The sequence below is a fragment of the Callithrix jacchus genome, chromosome 4 (genome assembly GCF_049354715.1).
Source record: "Callithrix jacchus isolate 240 chromosome 4, calJac240_pri, whole genome shotgun sequence".
Classification (NCBI taxonomy): domain Eukaryota; kingdom Metazoa; phylum Chordata; class Mammalia; order Primates; family Cebidae; genus Callithrix; species Callithrix jacchus.
The window spans coordinates 137929140-137947952 of record NC_133505.1 but is presented as its reverse complement, the minus strand read 5'-3'; the positions used below and the strand labels follow the sequence as shown (position 1 = coordinate 137947952).

General features: G+C 37.8%; 1 protein-coding gene across 7 annotated transcripts in view; it reads right to left on the bottom strand.

Annotated features, from left to right (window-relative positions):
- Nucleotides 1-444: 444 nt before the first annotated feature.
- AKAP7 (A-kinase anchoring protein 7) overlaps nucleotides 445-18813 on the bottom strand; it is a 148919-nt gene continuing 130550 nt past the window's right edge. For 4 of the 7 annotated variants that reach the window (XM_008995070.5, XM_054254440.2, XM_078370104.1 and 1 more), the window contains one exon: nucleotides 445-1594. In XM_008995070.5, the coding sequence (XP_008993318.4) occupies nucleotides 1389-1594 (206 nt within the window). In that variant the 3' untranslated portion in view covers nucleotides 445-1388. Of the gene's footprint in view, nucleotides 2449-18813 lie in introns of all 7 variants that reach the window. The other 3 variants (XM_002746958.6, XM_008995074.5, XM_008995075.5) reach the window with 1 other exon arrangement.

The window sequence follows — 18813 nt, the reverse complement described above, 5'->3', positions numbered from 1 at the left end:
AACACAAGGCAAGGCCAAAACTATCTTTGCTTTCCACCTTAAGGATTTACTTAAAGAACCCATCTACAAACAGTCAAGCCCTCTACCACTGAAAGGGGTTTCACAGCAAACAGCTGCAGGATTCTGCACCTGGATGGATCTCCACTTTTCATCTTTGCTAGGATGTCACATCACTGGCACATTCTTAGCTGTTTAATTCTCGGTGAAGCTGAGAATTTAGATTTTCTTTGAATTTAAGGTTCTGCTGTTAATTCTCGGTGAAGCTGACTGATTTGATACGATTTTAAAGCATGAAGTTGATGGTGCTTTGACCACTGTGCGACCTCAGCATGAAGGACAGGAACAGAAAGGTGAAGCAACACCGAAGCTGTCAGAGCTCCTGTTGATAACTTCCTTATGCCAACATAGATCCAGCTACTCCCAACAGTGAAGAGATGAGAAAAGGCAAGGGAAAACAGTATGTTTATTAAGAGCCAGGAAAATGCATAAACTCATTTGTAAATAAATGTAGTATAATTTACTCAGTGAAAAAATAGCTAAAATCCATGAGTAAATTGGATTTTATATTTGAAATGATTTTACACATTTGATCTCCAGTGATTTCCCTCTATCATGATCTATTGGTAGCAGCCATTTTACAATGACTATAGAAAAAGCTGTTACCAACAATCACCATAGCAGGGAAAGGTTTTCCAGAATGCTCTTTAAAACCGAACCAGTGCAAACACATTCAGATTACAAGGGATCTGATAAGTCCTGGAGCTTATCTTCGAAAATGTAAAAAATAAAAATCCCAAACATGAATTCCTTAAGAAATGAAAAAGCAAACTACATTTTGATCAGTGAAAAATATTATAAGGATATATAAAACATTCTTAACCAGTGATCGCAATAATTACATTTATAAATGTTCGTTCAAGTACTATTGTTCAATAAACATTCAAATTCTCATTAAAAGTAACACTAGATATAGACACACCTGGACAATGCTTCTTTTGATTTAGCAACAATCATGTCAACAGGAGGCAAGTGACCCTTCAAATACTGTTGTTGGCTCTGTTTTGTTCTATTTGTCTGTGAATGGTTTCTTCACAGTCTGTATTTTCTTCTGCAAGGACCCAAGAAATATCTCACAACGGCTAATTAAGAAATCATTTTTATAAAATAACTCTCAATATCACAGAAACAGACATTCTAAAACACAAGTTTAGCTCAAAAAATAACAGGGCAGAATGAGTTTTCTTTGGCAAGAAATTGCTAATTCCTTACCAAATGTTGGTTTGCTGTTGTGCAGACACTATCAGAAACTTCTTTGGTGTATACCAAAGAGCTACTTGGTAAGCTGGAAAGATTTCAGGGGCTATGTTGCCACAATTGCAATGTAGAGCTTATGTCAAAGTTGTGCCAAAAATAACATCATTTGCTGGATTACTGTTATTAATAAGTCTTCCTTCAAAAAGCTCCCTCCTAATTTTGGCCTGAATCTCAGGCTTTAATAAAAGTTCCTTTATCTGTTTCACTTTGGACTTCAGACCCATCATTTCTCGATGCAAAGCTTCATTAATTAATTCTTGAATTCCAATAGGTTTCTTGCCTAAGAAAAAAAATTATATAATACATTTCATTAAATATGGCATACTGACTTATCAAAATAGGATTTTAAAAAAACTTTAAAATGTTGCCCACATTTTATAGAAAAGGTTGCATTTCACCAAAATATATCATTTACATGAAACATAATTTACTATAAATAAAGATCACTGCATAGCAACAGCACACTTAGGACAGACATGAAACATTATGGACTAATTGTACAGATGACAATTTCAACAGTGATTATTTTAAACTTAGCACTTGATAGCTGTGTGTGAGAGTTCTGGCCTCAGATAAAGTAGTCAAATGCCCTGCTAAGCAATATAAATGGCAGTATTCCATTGATGGCAAGGCCTCTTTCGCGGCCTGTAATTTGTGTCCAGGAGGCATAACCCAAAGTTCTCTCTCCCTTGTGCATGGCTGAGGGCGAGTGAAACTTGGGCCATTCTTCTTTCATAAATTAATTTCCTTTGCCAGTCCCAGCACTCCATTTTTCTTGTTGTGTTTCAGAAACGCCATCACATCGATCATGAAAGTATTAGGCAATCTCCACAGACTGAACCAGAGAAACTTAAACAGCACGCTGCAAGTCAGTCCCTAGACTCAGCAGAGGGGAGCAGGGATGCTTTACACAGACTTGAGGACCTGTGTTCAGGCCTCATTTCCTGTTGTTCTCATTGTCATTGCCATTCCGATCAGCTGCTTCAGTTTTCACAGAGCTCCCCTCCCCCGGCTTGTTTTTATTCTGTGTCTCCTCCAGATACTGCTGGACAGCCTTGAGCACCGCGTTCTCCACCAGCCTCTTACTGAGCCTTACCAGTTCAGCATCATCAGGCTCCCCTCCGTTCTTTTCACCTACATTCCACAATAGAGAAGAGAGGTCACTGAGATCACATTGCCATAGAAACTTGGCATGCAGGGGCCGGCTAGTTCCATTAGTTAAAAAGAGCAAGTGTAAATTGGATCTATAAATTCAAGAACAGTGGGTTGGCTTTTCATTTGGTATTTGCGGAAGTAGGAGCCTGTCTATTCCTGACGCCTTCAGATTGAAAAGTAGTTCATTAGTCCCAATCTAGACAAGCTCTACCTAGCAGCGCTGGCTGTTTCCCATTTATATGTGAATTTCGGTTCTTGTCTCATCCAAGGCTAATTACTACTACTAATGTCCACGTCCCCACCACGTGGAGCCTCAGACATGTGAATTCACTAAGTATATCTATGACCTCTTCTGATTCTCCAATATCAAATATCAGATCGAGATTTCCCTACGATCTCATTACTTAAGATCACTAATTTAAAAATGCGTGGCCTATAGCTTGGTTGTTAATCAATGCTCAGCAATGCCATGAAGAGAAAGGCAGTTACTACCATTAGGAACTGGTTTAAAATAAGCTTATAAGGCTAGTATTTTTTTGATGTCAGTGCTATCACTGCTATTGAAGAAATAGGAAATTCTTCAAAGAAAAATTATGATTATGATGGTAAATTACTAGATGTAAATGTTTTGTGGTTATTTTACTTTGCTGATCATGATGATCCAAGTCTAATTATTTCATCTTTCATTTTACTCTCAAAGAGCTGATACCCAACTATTCTCATGCTATACATTTCCAAGTCACTCTCTTCCTTGCCCCCCTTAACTGGGGAAAGGAACTAAGAGGCTCCTTCCCCATGTCCATTCAGTGCTCAATCTCCTCCCATCGAGCTGGGAACCCAGGAAAGAACAAGGCTGGAGGCCAAGAAGTCAGAGGACATTTGCACATTAAGATTAGCTCAGTTTTGGAAGATCACCTATGGATTCCAGAAGGCAAAGCCAGTGTTGCACTTGCATCTCTGGGACAGGCAGATACAAAGGGTGTGAGCTGGAAGATGGACACTGTTTGCTGTACTCAGGTATAATAGGGATTGCAGAACAGAAGCAGGTATGGCAAGGGTAAGAACTGGCTCCCAACATTGTTTCAGAGCCCCTGACTTGTATGTAACACCCATCAAGACCAATTCTGCTTACAACCATTCCCATCATTCCCAGCAACATCCTAAGCAGGTGAGAGTGGGGTAAGACCCATCTAGAAACACTAGTAGTGGGAACCTTAGCAACTGCCTTCTCCTCAAAGGTGGCAATATGGCACCCTAGACCCATGATCAGAAGTCCAAGATAGAACATTTGCAGTGTAAAATATGTTTAGAATTAAATAAATGTCAATTCAGTAATAACTAAATAGATCTTACTAAATAAAAAGATGTCAGGATACTATTAAAGAAATTCACTGGTAATGTCACCTTGGGTGGCAAGTTAAGATTTTTTATCAGTAAGAATAAATGAATATATTGCCTAATATTTAGTGATTTTTATCTCAATCTTACACACAGTGTTTATACTCTGCAGACAACATCTCCAAATGCATTACCTGGAACTGTTTGTGTAATGACTCTTCCCATTTAAAAGGGAAAAATCCAACTGCAAATGAAGGAATACTTTTTAAGAACCCTTCGAAACACTGTAAATGACTGTCTACATCTGCCATCCTGCTTGTGCTCTGTATCAAGGCCAGACATTGCATCCTGGGGGCTGTTCCTGAATCTAGTTAGCTTTCTCATCAGCAAGATGACAGGGCTGTATTTGAGTCTAATGAATGGCTCAACCTTCAAATCCCTTTCAGGTCTAATGTTTCATGCTTCTGCAATTTCTACTAGTCCACAGTGAAGTGTCCCTATTAATCTTAAACATTAAGAGATTTAATGTTTAAATCTCTACAAAAATCTAATTTTCCCTTCTGATGTCCTATTTCTGTTTATGCTTTTACTATTATTCAAGTCAGTCAAGCTCAAAACAAGATTGTAGCCATCTTTGATGCCTTCCTTTCCCTCATTAACCCCCTTAAAGCACAAGCTTTGTCAATTGTGCTTCATGATCTCTCCCGTCTTCAATGTGCCTGGTATAAAACCTCTAGATTATTATTTCTAAAACATTTCTTTCACTCTTCCCTCTACAGGGAAACATGCCTGTCTGCCAAGGCTTTCCAGTATCTGCCTTTCTAGCCTGACTGCCCACCACTGCATACCTCCACTGCCAGCTTCCAACATCTCCTCAGAGGCTTCCATGCCATTCCCAATTTTTAGATGGCCCTCCCTCTCTTTCAGCAATTAGAATCCCATCTATTCCATGAAGACTTTCCTGATTAGCTAATATGGTTTGGATTTCTGTCCCCACCCAAATCTCCTGCAGAACTGTAATCCCCAATGTTGGAGGAAGAACCTGGTGGGAGGTAATTGGATCAAGGGGGTGTGTTTCCCCCTTGCTGTCCTCAAGACAGTGAGTGAGTTCTCATGAGATCTGGTTGTTTGAAAGTATGTAGCACCTTCCCGCTTTTCTCCCTTCCTCCTGCTCTGGCCATATGAGACATGCCTGCTTCCCCTTCACCTTCTGCCATGATTGTTTCCTGAGGCCTCCCCAGCCATGCTTCCTATACAGCCTGTGGAACCATGAGCCAAGTAAACTACTTTTCTTTACAAATTACCCAGTTTCAGGTATTTCTTTATAGCAATGCAAGAACGAACTATTACACGATCCTAGCTGGAACTGACGAGTCTCCACTGGATTCTAATAACTCTCACTGCATGTATAGCACATGGCCATTTGGTCATTTATTCAACGACTGTGTACTGAGAATCTACTAAATATGCCTAGAACTCTAAGAGCCTACAAGGATACAATGAAGTGAGCACAACAACATCCCACTGGGTTTTTTTTCTTAATTTCTTTACAAATTATGAGAATTATTTACTAACGTATTTATTCAACATTACTGATTCAGTATCTGCTCTGCTAAAGACACAGTCTTGAGTATAGAAATTATAGCCTCAGCTTCTCAGTTCTCTCTCCCTCTGCTAAAATAGGACACCAATTGTTCATCACAATAAGAGCTCAATACAAACTTGTTAGTCAAGTGAATTGATGACTGAAGTCTGTGAAAGCAACAGCAACATTTAAAAATGTTTCTGCCTTCCTACAAGGACAGCACACAATGACCAGAAATGTAAATTTAACACTAAATTTAAAACAAGAGCAGATAATTCTGGAATCACTTAAATATCCATGTGAAAAATTTACTTCTACTTTGCTTGATGAACCTGGTCAGTAAAACCAAATATCTAATCTATGGGACAAATATTAGTTACCTATAATAACTAATTAACTAACCAACCAATCAAAACAATAAATTTACAAGACAATCTTCTAGATCTGTCCTGGACTCCGGCCTCCCTTTATGATTTCCACAAAGTATCCTCAGACTATGACCCTTAGCCCAGGGATGAGTCTACAGGAAGGCTTATCACAGAGCCCTGCAATAATGCAGCAATTCAGAAAATAGACGTTTTCATCCCGAGATCTCATTTGTGTTCCCACTCCTAGCAGACTGAATTCAAGTTAATTAAAAAGAGGGATCTTAAGATGAGAGTATCCAAACCATATTAGATACCTCTCAGGTAGTCGGCAGAAGAAAAATGCAGCATTTGTCTGACTGCTCAAATGGCTACACTCGGTTTAACTGCAGCTCCTTCAACAATGGCAGTTCAACATGCTGCTGCAACATATACAAACTACCTTTCGATATTCCAACAGAAGTACATATAAAAAATACTGCCAATGTAAGCAACACACTCTTGATAAAAATATTCTTTTTTGGACTACAGGGTTACTTAACATCCTACCTAATAAAATGACAGATTAACCTTTTTGTCTTTGATACTGTTATTTTAGAAATCCCCCAGAATATCTTTGATTAATTTCTTAGGAGAATAGCAAAAATATAAAAGGAAGGTCATGAAAACATTTTTAAGCACACCAAACACAGCACTGGCCCTAAAGATACAGACTTAAGAAACTTTTCAATCAATTCCACTCTCCATAGGAGTTGTGGCATCATTCATCCAGGGTATGTACCTACGATTCTGTTTTTGTTTATATTAACCCAAGATCTCTGATACCAAATTAGTACAAGGATAAAATTTATATTTGTGGTCACTGAAAAGAAAATAAACAACTCCTTTGTGGTAGCAAAAATATTTTACACCTACTGGGAAAACTGAAGGTCAACATTAATGTGCTTCAGCTGGTCTTATGTGTGAGTTGATCCAAGAACAGCTTAACTGATGTCACTTGAAGGGCTCCAGAAACCATTACAACACCCTACCCACCACCAATGTTTAGGTGCCTATTTGTCCTGAAAAGAACAAATCAGGCTAAGTTTTTGGAAAAGGGAACAAAGAAAATCTTCATTACAATACAATTTAGGATAGAGTACAACCATGTTAAAATAATAACATTCAAACGGTAAATGTGAAAACATTAAAAGGTCTCACTTGCTCACATCCTAACTATCAAAAACCTCATTCGATACCTGAACGAAAGCTTCCTAAGCATCCTGCCTTCACTGGAACTTCCTGTTCCCAATGCATAAGGGTGTCCTCCTTAGAAGTGGAATTTTTTTTTCTAACTGAGCTTACCTTATCTTTTATCCATCTAACTAAAAAAGAAGCACTAAATATAGATCTGTAGGCTATTCAAAAAGTTAGGATGGCACACTTAGCTGCCTTGCACACTACCTGCAACTGATTTGTAAGGAACAACAGGTCAGGAATCATCCTCAAATGCACATTTAAACTGACACTGCCCAGGGACCCTTATCTGTCAAAAGTATTAGCTGCAGTACCCCAGGAAACAGAGTTCCTGCAAATATAGCTCCCCTCCTAAACACTAAAACCACATTTTAAAACATTTTGTAGAGTGTAAATGTCAAAAGGGAAGGAACCATGCCTTTGTAAGGTTTATTCTGGATTCAGCAGCACAGAATACACAGAAAAATGATACTGCTGTATGTACAAAAGGAAATCCCCAGAGGCGTTTTGGAGACCACTACCAGTATGTCCCTCTACCCAACCCCATTATTTTTACACTGGAGATGGTAGGGGTGGAATGTAGCTAAACTGAAAATCAAGAGTAGCCTTGAGAGAAGTAACAAAGGGGAGCTTAAAGTCTCAACAGAGATTTGGCCTACAGTCTGAGTGGGCAGGGGTGGTGATTCCAGCCTCAGCCAAAGTGTCAATAATGACAAAGCATTATGAACCCTTCAGGCCTTTTGTAAACACAGCAAGTGCTGGCACATACAGAGTCTTCATTTCTTTCCACTATTCCCCAAGATGCTGTCTGAGGCCAGCCCCCTGATCCACGCATCCTTGTAGGAATCCCCAACCACATGGTTCAGGATGAGCCCTATGAGCTGGGCCCCCCACATGGCTCCTCACAATGGTCACATCAAAGACGGCGGCAGGCATGCACTAGATGTTTGTAGGCCACGCAGCCTATCTATGAACCATCCTGCTTTCCCTTTCCTGATATCCCAGAACAGCCCCTTAGAGACTTTCCTCTGTCAGTCTGTGACATCAATTCTCCGAGTCTATATTATGATTCTCATTGCTACCTATAAATTTCTGTAGATAGCTGTCCTTTCCTATTGGAAGTCTGAGAAAATACTGATGGTGATACGACAAAACTCCTAATGTGTGTGCAAGGAGAGAAAAGAATAATATACATTCAAGTTTGAAATCAAGCTTTGGCATTTTCCATCTGCACAACTTTGTCCGTGACCTCCCTAAACCAAAGTTGGGGTATCGTGGGGATGACAATACATTCCTTGCATTGATGGTATAAGGATTAAAGATAATGTATGAGAAGTGCCTAAAATGGTGCCTGAAACATAGCAGGCTAGGCTGTCAAATGTAGGTTATGATTTAATCTGAAGTCAACGTATTTTAAGAAGAATATGCCCAATACCTGCTGAATGCCAATTATTTGTTTACTCAATGAACACTTTAGTAAGCACCTACTATGTACCAGTACTAAGCATGTAAAAATGAGTAAGATGTAGTCTCTTACCACACACAAGTCAGTCTAGGAGGATGACCTAGACAATTGCAATGACGATGGCAAAACAGTAGGTTAAGTGCTATAACAGAAAACACTTAAGGTCTGGTGAAGTTGGGATGGGATTACAAGGTAAGGTTTTAGATGAAAGGTATTCCAGCTCAATGAATAAGAGTTTCCAGGCATGGAGGCAGGGATGATGGAGAGGCAGGGAGGTTTCCAGACATAAGAAAGGCATGAGCATGTGCACAGAAGCAAGAGAAAGTATGACACATTGGGGTACTGGAAGTATTCCGTATTGCCAGTATGGGTCGGGGGGGATGGCTTAGGGAGAAAGAAAGCTAGAAAATAGGTGGGGATAAGGGGACCTATGTACCATGCTATGGAATGAAGAGAGGCAAATATAGAGGCAGAGACCTGGGTGCAGTGGCATGCACCTGTAGTCCCAGCTACTCAGGAGGCTGAGGCAGGAAGATTGCTTGAGTCCAAGGGTTCAAGTCCAGTCTAAGCAACAGTAACACCACATCTCTAAAAACAATAGAGGCAGGTTTTGCAACAGACAAAAAGAGAAACAACGAGGATCTGAACCATGGTAGATGCAGTAGCAAAGTGAGGTACACATTACAACAAGAGTTAAATAGGAATACTGAACCAGGGTACCAATTAATTAGGCATGGAAGTTAAGGAAAGAGAGGGGAGCGCAGAAGATGAATGCAGAAATCACGGCCAAAAATGTTTGAAATTCCACAAAAACTACATACTCTCAAATCAAGAAGCTCAAAGAATCCCAAGAAATGTGAAGTACAAGAAATGTGAAGAAAATCGCACCAAGGAACATCATGATCAAATTTCTGAAAACCAGTATTAAAAAGATGCATTATATACAGAGAAAACAAAGACAAGAATGACAGCAGACTTACTCATCATTAACAGTGCAGAAGAAAAGACAACGGTGGATCATTTTAAAGTACTAAAAGACAAAGAAAAGGCAACATAGAATTCTTTACCCAAAGATATTATCTTTCAAAAATGAGGGTGAAGGATGCCTTTCTGACATACAAATGCTAAGTGACTTCATCATCAGCTGACCAACACTAGAAGAAATGTCAGAGAAAAAACTTGAGGCAGAAGGAAAATGCTACTAGATAGAAATTTATATATACTCAGAGACAAAAAGAGAACCAAAAACCATACCTACATAAGTAAAAATAAAAGACCTTTTCTTATTCTCAATTTCTTTAAAAAACTGTTTTCAGTGGGCATTATAAAATATGTAGAAATAAAACGTATGGCAACAATAGCACACAAAGATTGGGAGGAGGAAAATGCAAATAGCTGTAAGGGTCTCATATCAAACATAAATGGCATAATATTATTTGAAAGCAGATGTATATTTTAAAACACTACAGTAACCACTACAGTAAAAACCAAAGAGGCACGGCAAATAAGCCAGTAATGGAGATACAAATGTAACAAAACACCTTAATACAAAATAAGGCAGTAAAACAGGAGAGAAAAGCAGCAAAGAACAGATGAGACAAGTAGAAAACAACGAGCAAGGTGGGAGATTCAAACTCACCCATATCGATAATTGTATAAAACATAAAATGGTCTAAACACTCCAATGAACAGTCAAAGATTGTTGATTTGTATTAAAAAATCAGAATCAATTATGATGTCTACCAAAAAAAATCCACTTCAAATTTGAAGAGACAGGAAGGTTAAAGGTAATAATACGGAAAAAGATATACCACACTAATGCTAATGGAAAGAAAGCTAAAGAATCAGTATCAGGCAAAGCAGATTTCAGAAAAAGTATTATCTGGAAGAGATATTATATAATAATGAGGGAATCAATTCTTCAAGAGGACGTAAAAACCCTAAATGCACATGTGCCTCATAAACAGAGCATCAAAACACCTGAAGCAAAATCTGATAGAACTGAAGAGCTAACAGATGCTCCACAATTACAATTTCAGATTTCAAGACCATTCTCAAGAGGTGAAAAACCAGAAATTCTGTAAAAATACAGAAGACATGAACTACAGTACTAACCAAATCTACCTAACTGAAAATTATAGAACACTCCACCCAACAACAGCAGAATACACTTTCTTTTTAGTGTATAGAAAACCTTTACCAAGAGAGACCACACTTGGAGCCATAAAACAAGTCTCAATAGTTAGAAGTACTGAATTTATCCAATGTATGTTTTTGAACCACAATGGATTCAAATAAGAAATCAATAACAGATATCCTGAGAATCCTTTAGTTATTTATATTTAACAACATGTTTCTAAATAATCCATGAATCAAAGATGAAATTATAAGAGGAATTAGGAAATATATTTAACTGAATGCAAATTAAAACAAAACATAGCAAATGTGTGAAACGCAGCTAAGGCTGTATTTTATACCATTAAGTGCTTATATGAGAAAATAAGAAAAGGTCTCAAATCAGTTATCAAGCCTACCACATTGAGAACATAGGAAGAGAGGATCCAGTTAACCCGAAAGTAAGCAGAAAGAAGGAAACAATAAAAAATAGTCGCCGAATGAAATAGAAAACAGATAACAGAGAACATCAATGAAACCAAAGGCTAATCCTCTAAAAAATCTATAAAACTGATAAAGCTGTATCCAGAACAAAAAAATACAAGATGTATATTGCCAATATCAGGAGTGGGGAAGGAAACGTCACTATTGATTATACAAATACAAACAATTTTATGTGAAGAGATGCAACACACTAGATGAAACGGGCAAATTCCTTAAAAGACACAAATTATCCAATTGCATTCAAGAAGAAATAGGCAACTTGAATAACTCCAAGCATATTTAAAAAATTGAAATTACAGTTAAAAATCTTTCAACAAAGTAGTCCAGATGGCTTCAGTATTGGTAAATTCTATCAAACATTTTGGAAGAAATTTTACCAATTCATACTCTTCCAGAAAATAGAAGAGGAAACACTTCCCAATTACCTAAACCAGACAGTGAAAAGAGAAAATCACAGACCAATATTCTTCACAGAGGCACACAAATCCTTAAGAAAATCAATATATAAAAAGGATAAGACATAAACTAAGAGGGTTTACTCTAGAAATGCAAGAATGAATTAACATTTGAAAATAGGTCCATATAATTTCTCTACCAACAACTAAATAATCAAATATGATCATTTAAATACATTTAGAAAAGGAATTTAACAAAATTCAAACAAATTCAACAAAATTCTTATTCATTCATGATAAACACTCTTAGCAAACTAGAAACACAAAGAAATATCCTTAGGCCAAAAGGGCCCCTATGAAAACCTATAGCTAACTGTGTACTTACTGGTCAGCTAACTCCAAGGAGAAGAATAAAAGTCTCTTGATCAAAAAAAAAAAGTAGTGAAATTGTCTTTATTTGCAGATTACATCTTCATCTCTCTGGAAATCTAAGGATTTTACAAAAATGTGTTTAGCAAGGCCACAGGATACAACCACTGTATTTAAAAAAACCGTATTTCTCTATACTAGCCACAAATAACTGAAAATTAAAATTTTAAAAATGATTTTTAATAGCATAAAAGATTAAATACTTAGAATAATTCAATAAAATGTATGCAAGACCTATACATTGACAACTATAAAACTTCCTGAGAGAACTTAAGACCTAAATAAGAAATAAACTATAGTCATGGATCAACTGATCTCATGTTAAGATATCAGTTCTCCCCCAGTTGCTCTATAGATCCAAATCAGTATCTATTAAACCCAACAATGCTTTTTTTAAATTAAATTTGATAAGTTGACTTTAAATTTACATGAGGCTGGGTGCAGTGGCTCACACTGGTAATCCCAGCACTTTGGAAGGCCAAGGTAGGAAAATCACTTGAGGTCAAGAGTTCCAGATCAGCCTGGACAACATAGCAAGACCCCATCTCTACCAGAAATTTAAAAATCAGCCAGGCATGGTGGCATGTGCCTGTAGTCCCAGTTACTTGAAAGGCTGAGGCAGGAGGATTGCTTGAGCCAAAATATTTCTGAGCTAAAAGATGGGGAATTGTTGAATAAATTCTTTGTGCAGATTCCGAATGCCAGTGATGAAGCTATAGTGTTTGTTCTGAGGGAACCTGTGGCAAAACTGAATGAGACTTCTGGTACCACATTCCAAAGTCACTGAACAAAGCCTTATGGAAGGTAGGGAAAGTAACCAGTCCTGGGGCTTTGCTCTTACAGTGATAGGCAATCCAGTCTCTCACAGATTCCTGCCTAAAAGCAATGGTTGCACTGTGGACCACTGGAACTCTATATAATTTAACTTAGGACACATCTAGACCCACTACCAGTGCTTTTCTACTTTTTGGTAGAGGTATATTTCAAAGTAACTAGTATTTTTTACAGAGCAATATACCTATTCATGGCCTTGTCTAACTTTAAAAAAGAACTTTTCTATTCTAAACCAACTCCCTACAAATGGTTACCTTGTCATTTAACTCATGTGTCTCTACTTTTCCCATTTATAATTTGTAAAATGTTCTCTTATGATCACCATGTATTTTGTAAATACTAAACAGTATTTATTTATTTTATTATTATTATTTTTTTGAGATAGAGTTTTGCTCTTGTTACCCAGGCTGGAGTGCAATGGAGCGATCTCGGCTCACCGCAACCTCCGCCTCCTAGGTTCAGGCATTCTCCTGCCTCAGCCTCCTGAGTAGCTGGGATTACAGGCACACACCACCATGCCCAGCTAATCTTTTGTATATTTAGTAGAGACAAGGTTTCACCATGTTGACCAGGATGGTCTGGATCTCTTGACCTTGTGATCCACCCCCCTCAGCCTCCCAAAGTGCTGGGATTACAGGCGTGAGCTACTGCGCCCGGCCCAGTATTTATTTTTTTAAAAAAATCAAGGCTGCAGTAAACTACGATGGCACCACTGCACTCCAGCCTGGGCAACAGAGCAAGGCTCTGTCTCCTTAAAAAAATTAAATTTTATGAAATTATAAAGGAACTTGAAAAGCCAAAACAATTTTTAACAAGAAGAGCACTCATACTTTCTGATTTCAAGACATACATCGAAGCTATAGAAATAGAGAGAGTGTGGTACTGGCATAAATATAGATACATAGATCAATAAAACAAAAATTCTAAATCTACACTCACACACTTATGGCCAACTAATTTTCAACAAAGGAGCCAAAGCAATTAAAAAAGAATCATCTTTTCAAGGAATGGTACTAGAATAATTATGTATCCATATGCAAAATAAAGAACCTCAACCCTTATCTAACACTAATATAAAAATTAAAATGAATTAGAGAGCTTCATAAGTATAAACTGTCTAGAAGAAAACAAAGAAGAACTTCTTAGTGACCATGAATTTGGCAAAGATTTAAAACAGGACAACAAAAGCACAAACTTTAAAAAAAAAAAAAGGTAAACTGAACTTCATCAAAATATAAAACATTTGCTCTTTTCAAGAAAACAAAAGACAACCTGTTAAGAAAACAAAAGACAACCCACAGAATGAAAGAACATATTTGCAAAATATATCTATTAAATAACTTGTAGCCAAAAATAAAAAGAACTTACTATTTAATAGGAAGACAAGCAACCAAATACAAAAATGGCCAAAATAACTGAAAAGTTATTTCACAAAATGAGATATATAGATGGTCAATAAACATGTAAAAAGAGATTCAACATTATTAGTCATCAGGGAAATACAAATTAAAATGACAATAATATACTACTACTCAACCACTAGAATGACTATCAATTAAAAAGATGCATAATACTAAGTATTGGTGAGGATGTGAAGCAACTGGAAGTCCTATGCTGGTGGGAATGCAAAAATGGTAATAGCCACTTGGTAAAAACTGTTTAGAAATTTCTTATAAAAAGCTGACCATATTCTTTTTTTTTTTTTTTTGAGACGGAGTTTCGCTCTTGTTACCCAGGTTGGAGTGCAATGGCGCAATCTCGGCTCACCTCAACCTCCGCCTCCTGGGTTCAGGCAATTCTCCTGCCTCAGCCTCCCGAGTAGCTGGGATTACAGGCACACACCACCATGCCCAGCTAATTTTTTGTATTTTTAGTAGAGACGGGGTTTCACCATGTTGACCAGGATGGTCTCGATCTCTTAACCTCGTGATCCACCCGCCTCCGCCTCCCAAAGTGCTGGGATTACAGGCTTGAGCCACTGCACCCGGCCCGAAGCTGACCATATTCTTACAGTGCAACCCACCAATCTACTTCTAGCTAGATTTGAAATCAAATAAAATAAAAGCATATATCCACATAAACACCTATACAAGAATGTTTGTAGTGGCTTTATTCATAATTATCCCAGACTAGAAATAACCCAAAAACTCTTCAACTGGGGAATGAATCAATAAACTGTGGTAAATCCATGCAACGGATTAGTGCTCAGTACAAAATAATGAAATACTGATACATGCAACAATACAGATGAATCTAAAATATGCTGTGTGAAATAAACCAGATTCAAAGGGTCACATACTGTATGATTTCATTTATATGACATTCTAGAAAAGGCAAAACTAGACTACAAACAAACCAGAGGTTTCTAGGGATAGATGTAACAAGAAGGGATGACTATAAAAGGGCATGAGAGAATTTTGGAGAGTGATGGAACTGTTCCCAATCTTGATTGTGATGCTCTGACTCTGTGCTGATTACAACTCACAGACATATACGGTGAATTTTAATGAATGCAAATTATAACTCAGTGGAATGAAACAGTATTGGGAACAATTTCTCCCTATGATGAGGGACAAGTTCAGCCTCTATTGGGGTCAATCTGTGAACGTGATGGACTAGTGTTTTGTCACTCTGCAATTAGCATGTGGCTGGTAATGATAATGGCTTTCTCAGCCCTTCTCTGCTTCAGACACATCTCAACTGTAATATTCTGCAGTCTCTCACAGCTGCAGGCCTCAGATTCTCTGTTGCTTTCCTTCTGAACCATATTTTTTGTGTGCTTCATACCAAAATAGGAAAAATGATTTCCTTTGAAATAGACTAGTTTCTGAGCATAAATACAACTCAAATAAATTGTTTTAATCCTCCCCTTCAGTGTTTCAGATATGTATCATCTGCTCCAATTTGCTCAGAGAGTACAAACTAAGTTGGTACTCAAAATTCTGATTGACATGTGATCACCCTTACTCTGTTGTTTAAATCTATTTCAGAGGGGCACTGTGCTCATGGCAGTTTGTTCTGCTGACTGGTTTTGACTTATCTGGTTTGTAGGTTCCCATTTGCTGTTCCATATCATAAACTGTTCTCTACTATATGGTAACCATGGTGGTTTCCTCCCTGAATTTTGGTTCCTATATTTGCTCAGGTTGGAACGTGGGGATGCCTCAAGATCCCTGACCAGTTGCTCAAGACCATGTGAAGTCATTTTGTGTAAAACTGATTCAGAGGTGCAATTCTGAGTAATGATAAAAGAAGTATGCATTCCAGGCCAGGCACAGTGACTCACGCCTCTAATCTCAGCACTTGGGGAGGCCGAGGTGGATGGATCACCTTAGGTCAGGAGTTGGAGACCAGCCTGGCCAACACAGTGAAACCCCGACTCCACTCAAAATACAAAAATTAGCTGGGCATGGTGGCACATGCCTGCAATCCCAGCTACTAGGAAGGCTGATGCAGGACAATCGCTTGAACCTGGGAGGTGAAGGCTGCAATGAGCCAAGATCAGGCCACCGCACGCCAGCCTAGGCAAAAGAGTGAGACTCTGTTTAAAAAAAAAAAAGTGGTATGCATTCCACATTTGATAATTTGATAATTCCACATTTGCAATTCTCACATTTGATAAAATAGATTTCAAAGCAACAAAGATACAGTGGTAAAAGGATCAATGCAACAATAAGAGATCTTAATACCCAGATACGTAAGACCCATAACGAGATTTAGACTCAACGAGACAGAAAATTAATAAGGATATCCAGGACTTCAATTCAGATCCAGAACAAGTAAACTCAATAAATATTTATAGAGTTCTCCATTTTAAATACACAAAATATTGATCGGCCATTATTAATACCCATTTTTAGAATGAAGCAATATTCCTGTTCTTTCTCCCTCTTTTTCTTCCTCTTTCTTCCTCTCCTTCTCTCCTTTTTTTACTTTTCAACATCCTAGTTCCTCACCTCTACTCAATACATTCTTCTGAACACCTGATTCCTTGTGATTCTCCCATCCCACTGAAACCTCCAACCCATTAAAAAAAAAAAAAAAAGAAAATGCACTTGGGGCACATGGTGGGAGGCACAGTGCAATGTTGTTGGAAAATAGTTATTCGGCACTTTCAGTGAGCAGGACGGGCAAAGAGGAAAAAAAAAAAAAGTAGTATGCATTCCAAACACAATTCCTGGTCCACAGGAGTGTCAACAGAAGCATGGTTATTATTGAAAAATTACTTGTATGACAAAGAAGAAATATAGTTTCAAATATGTCACAAGCAAATATTTGCAAATAATTATGTTTTGTCTGGTAGAAAAACAAGAAAATCAGAAAATGAAGGACTCCTTAGAATCTAAACATTATCACATTCATGTAATTTCTTATCATCTATTTTAAAAGAACATTACATAAAACTTAAAAGCATAACTGGCATTAATTTTTACCTATTTGGCCAACACACCTGCTCATGATAATATAGACTTTTCTTTCTAGGCTGATATCCTAGGCTAGGAATTGATTTAAGCAGAAATAATGCCACTTTCCTGTTCTGAAGGCAGTGTTCACCAACGTATGTCAGCAGAATAAATGTTGCCATTAATGTAATCTAGTAAAATAAATCATACGGTGCAGGTATTACTTTACCTCTTTTAGAAGCAGTAAGGACACACCAAAATCAGGTTTCACAGGCTGAGAAAGTTTCCATGATGCCAACTTACTAACAGTAGGAACAGGAACACTTTTTTCTACTTGTTCAGGTAACACTTCCTACTTTCCAAAGTGTTTTCAGAAACATGATTTCATTTGCTTATCACAGAAACCTTATGAGGTAGATTAAATGTCATTCTTCCCATGTCACAAGTAGGGACAATGAGGCTTGTATAAATTGCCTATGATCACGTAGCAGTAGTGATGGAAAGTGAATTTCCTCACTAGGAATTAGAAAGCTTAGTCCATCTAAGACACCCACCCCCAGGCAGGTAGGTATACTTCACAGTACTCTCATTCTGGGAAAATGAAGGTACACATGAGAGAAATATTATATGAGAAATAGCACATAATTTAATGATTATTCAATTAGAAAACAGAAAATTTAGAAGATTTCACTCTCAGCTTGAAATGTCCAATACTAAATAATGGTACTGATTAATGCAATGCAATTACTTCCTCCTTCCCTCGCTCCCTCCCTCCCTCCCTCCCTCCCTCCCTCCCTCCCTACCTACCTTTTAAGGCAATACAAGTCCTCCCTCCCTTTCTCCCTTCTTCCCTTCCTTCCTTTCCATGCTTTCATCTTTCTTTCCCTCTGTATTCATTGAGCATCCTCTTTTGTGATAAGCTTCATGCTATAAATACAGAAATGAATCCGATATGGGCCCTGCCTTCAGGAAATCTGCGATTCAGTAGAGGTAGAAACACATTAAATAAATAAGAGATCATGAATGCTCTGAAGTAAAGATGTAGATATAGAAGGGTGCACAAAGTAGCCAGTGGTGAATTCTGTCTGGGGGAAATATTTCAAAAAGTGTCATGCAGGGGGTGATGTTTGAGCTGAATTGCATAGAGTGAATAAGTATTTCTCAGGTGGTCCAGGGAAGAAATGCCATGAGAGAGAGTTAAGACCAGCTTGGCTTGTTTTATGGCAGCAGAACCTGCTGTGGTAATAACTGATGAGGTGGGCAGGAAGAGAATGATGAGGCTGAAAACGTATGCAAGGGAGAGACTTTGAAGTCTCCAGGAGGATACAATGAGGAGTTTGCATATCAACTATTTCTCAAGCACCTAATATGATCACATTGCACTTCCAGATTCTGAGACATATACAAATTGTTAAGGCTTGTTTTAAGGGTTGCTTATTTCAATCTGTAAAGTGTAATGTTAAAGAAAATTCAACTTTCAGAAAACAACTAATGTTACAACATATAAGCTTCAGTCTCAGAACATTCCGATTATTTTATAGGAAAACGTTAAGATATGCCATTGACCAGTGTTTCTGCTTCATTTTAACTTTGATGCCAATATCCAGTCATTATGCTCGGTGAGAGGGCCTACAATGTCAGCAAAAATACAGAGTGACCAAGAGCATTAAAACAC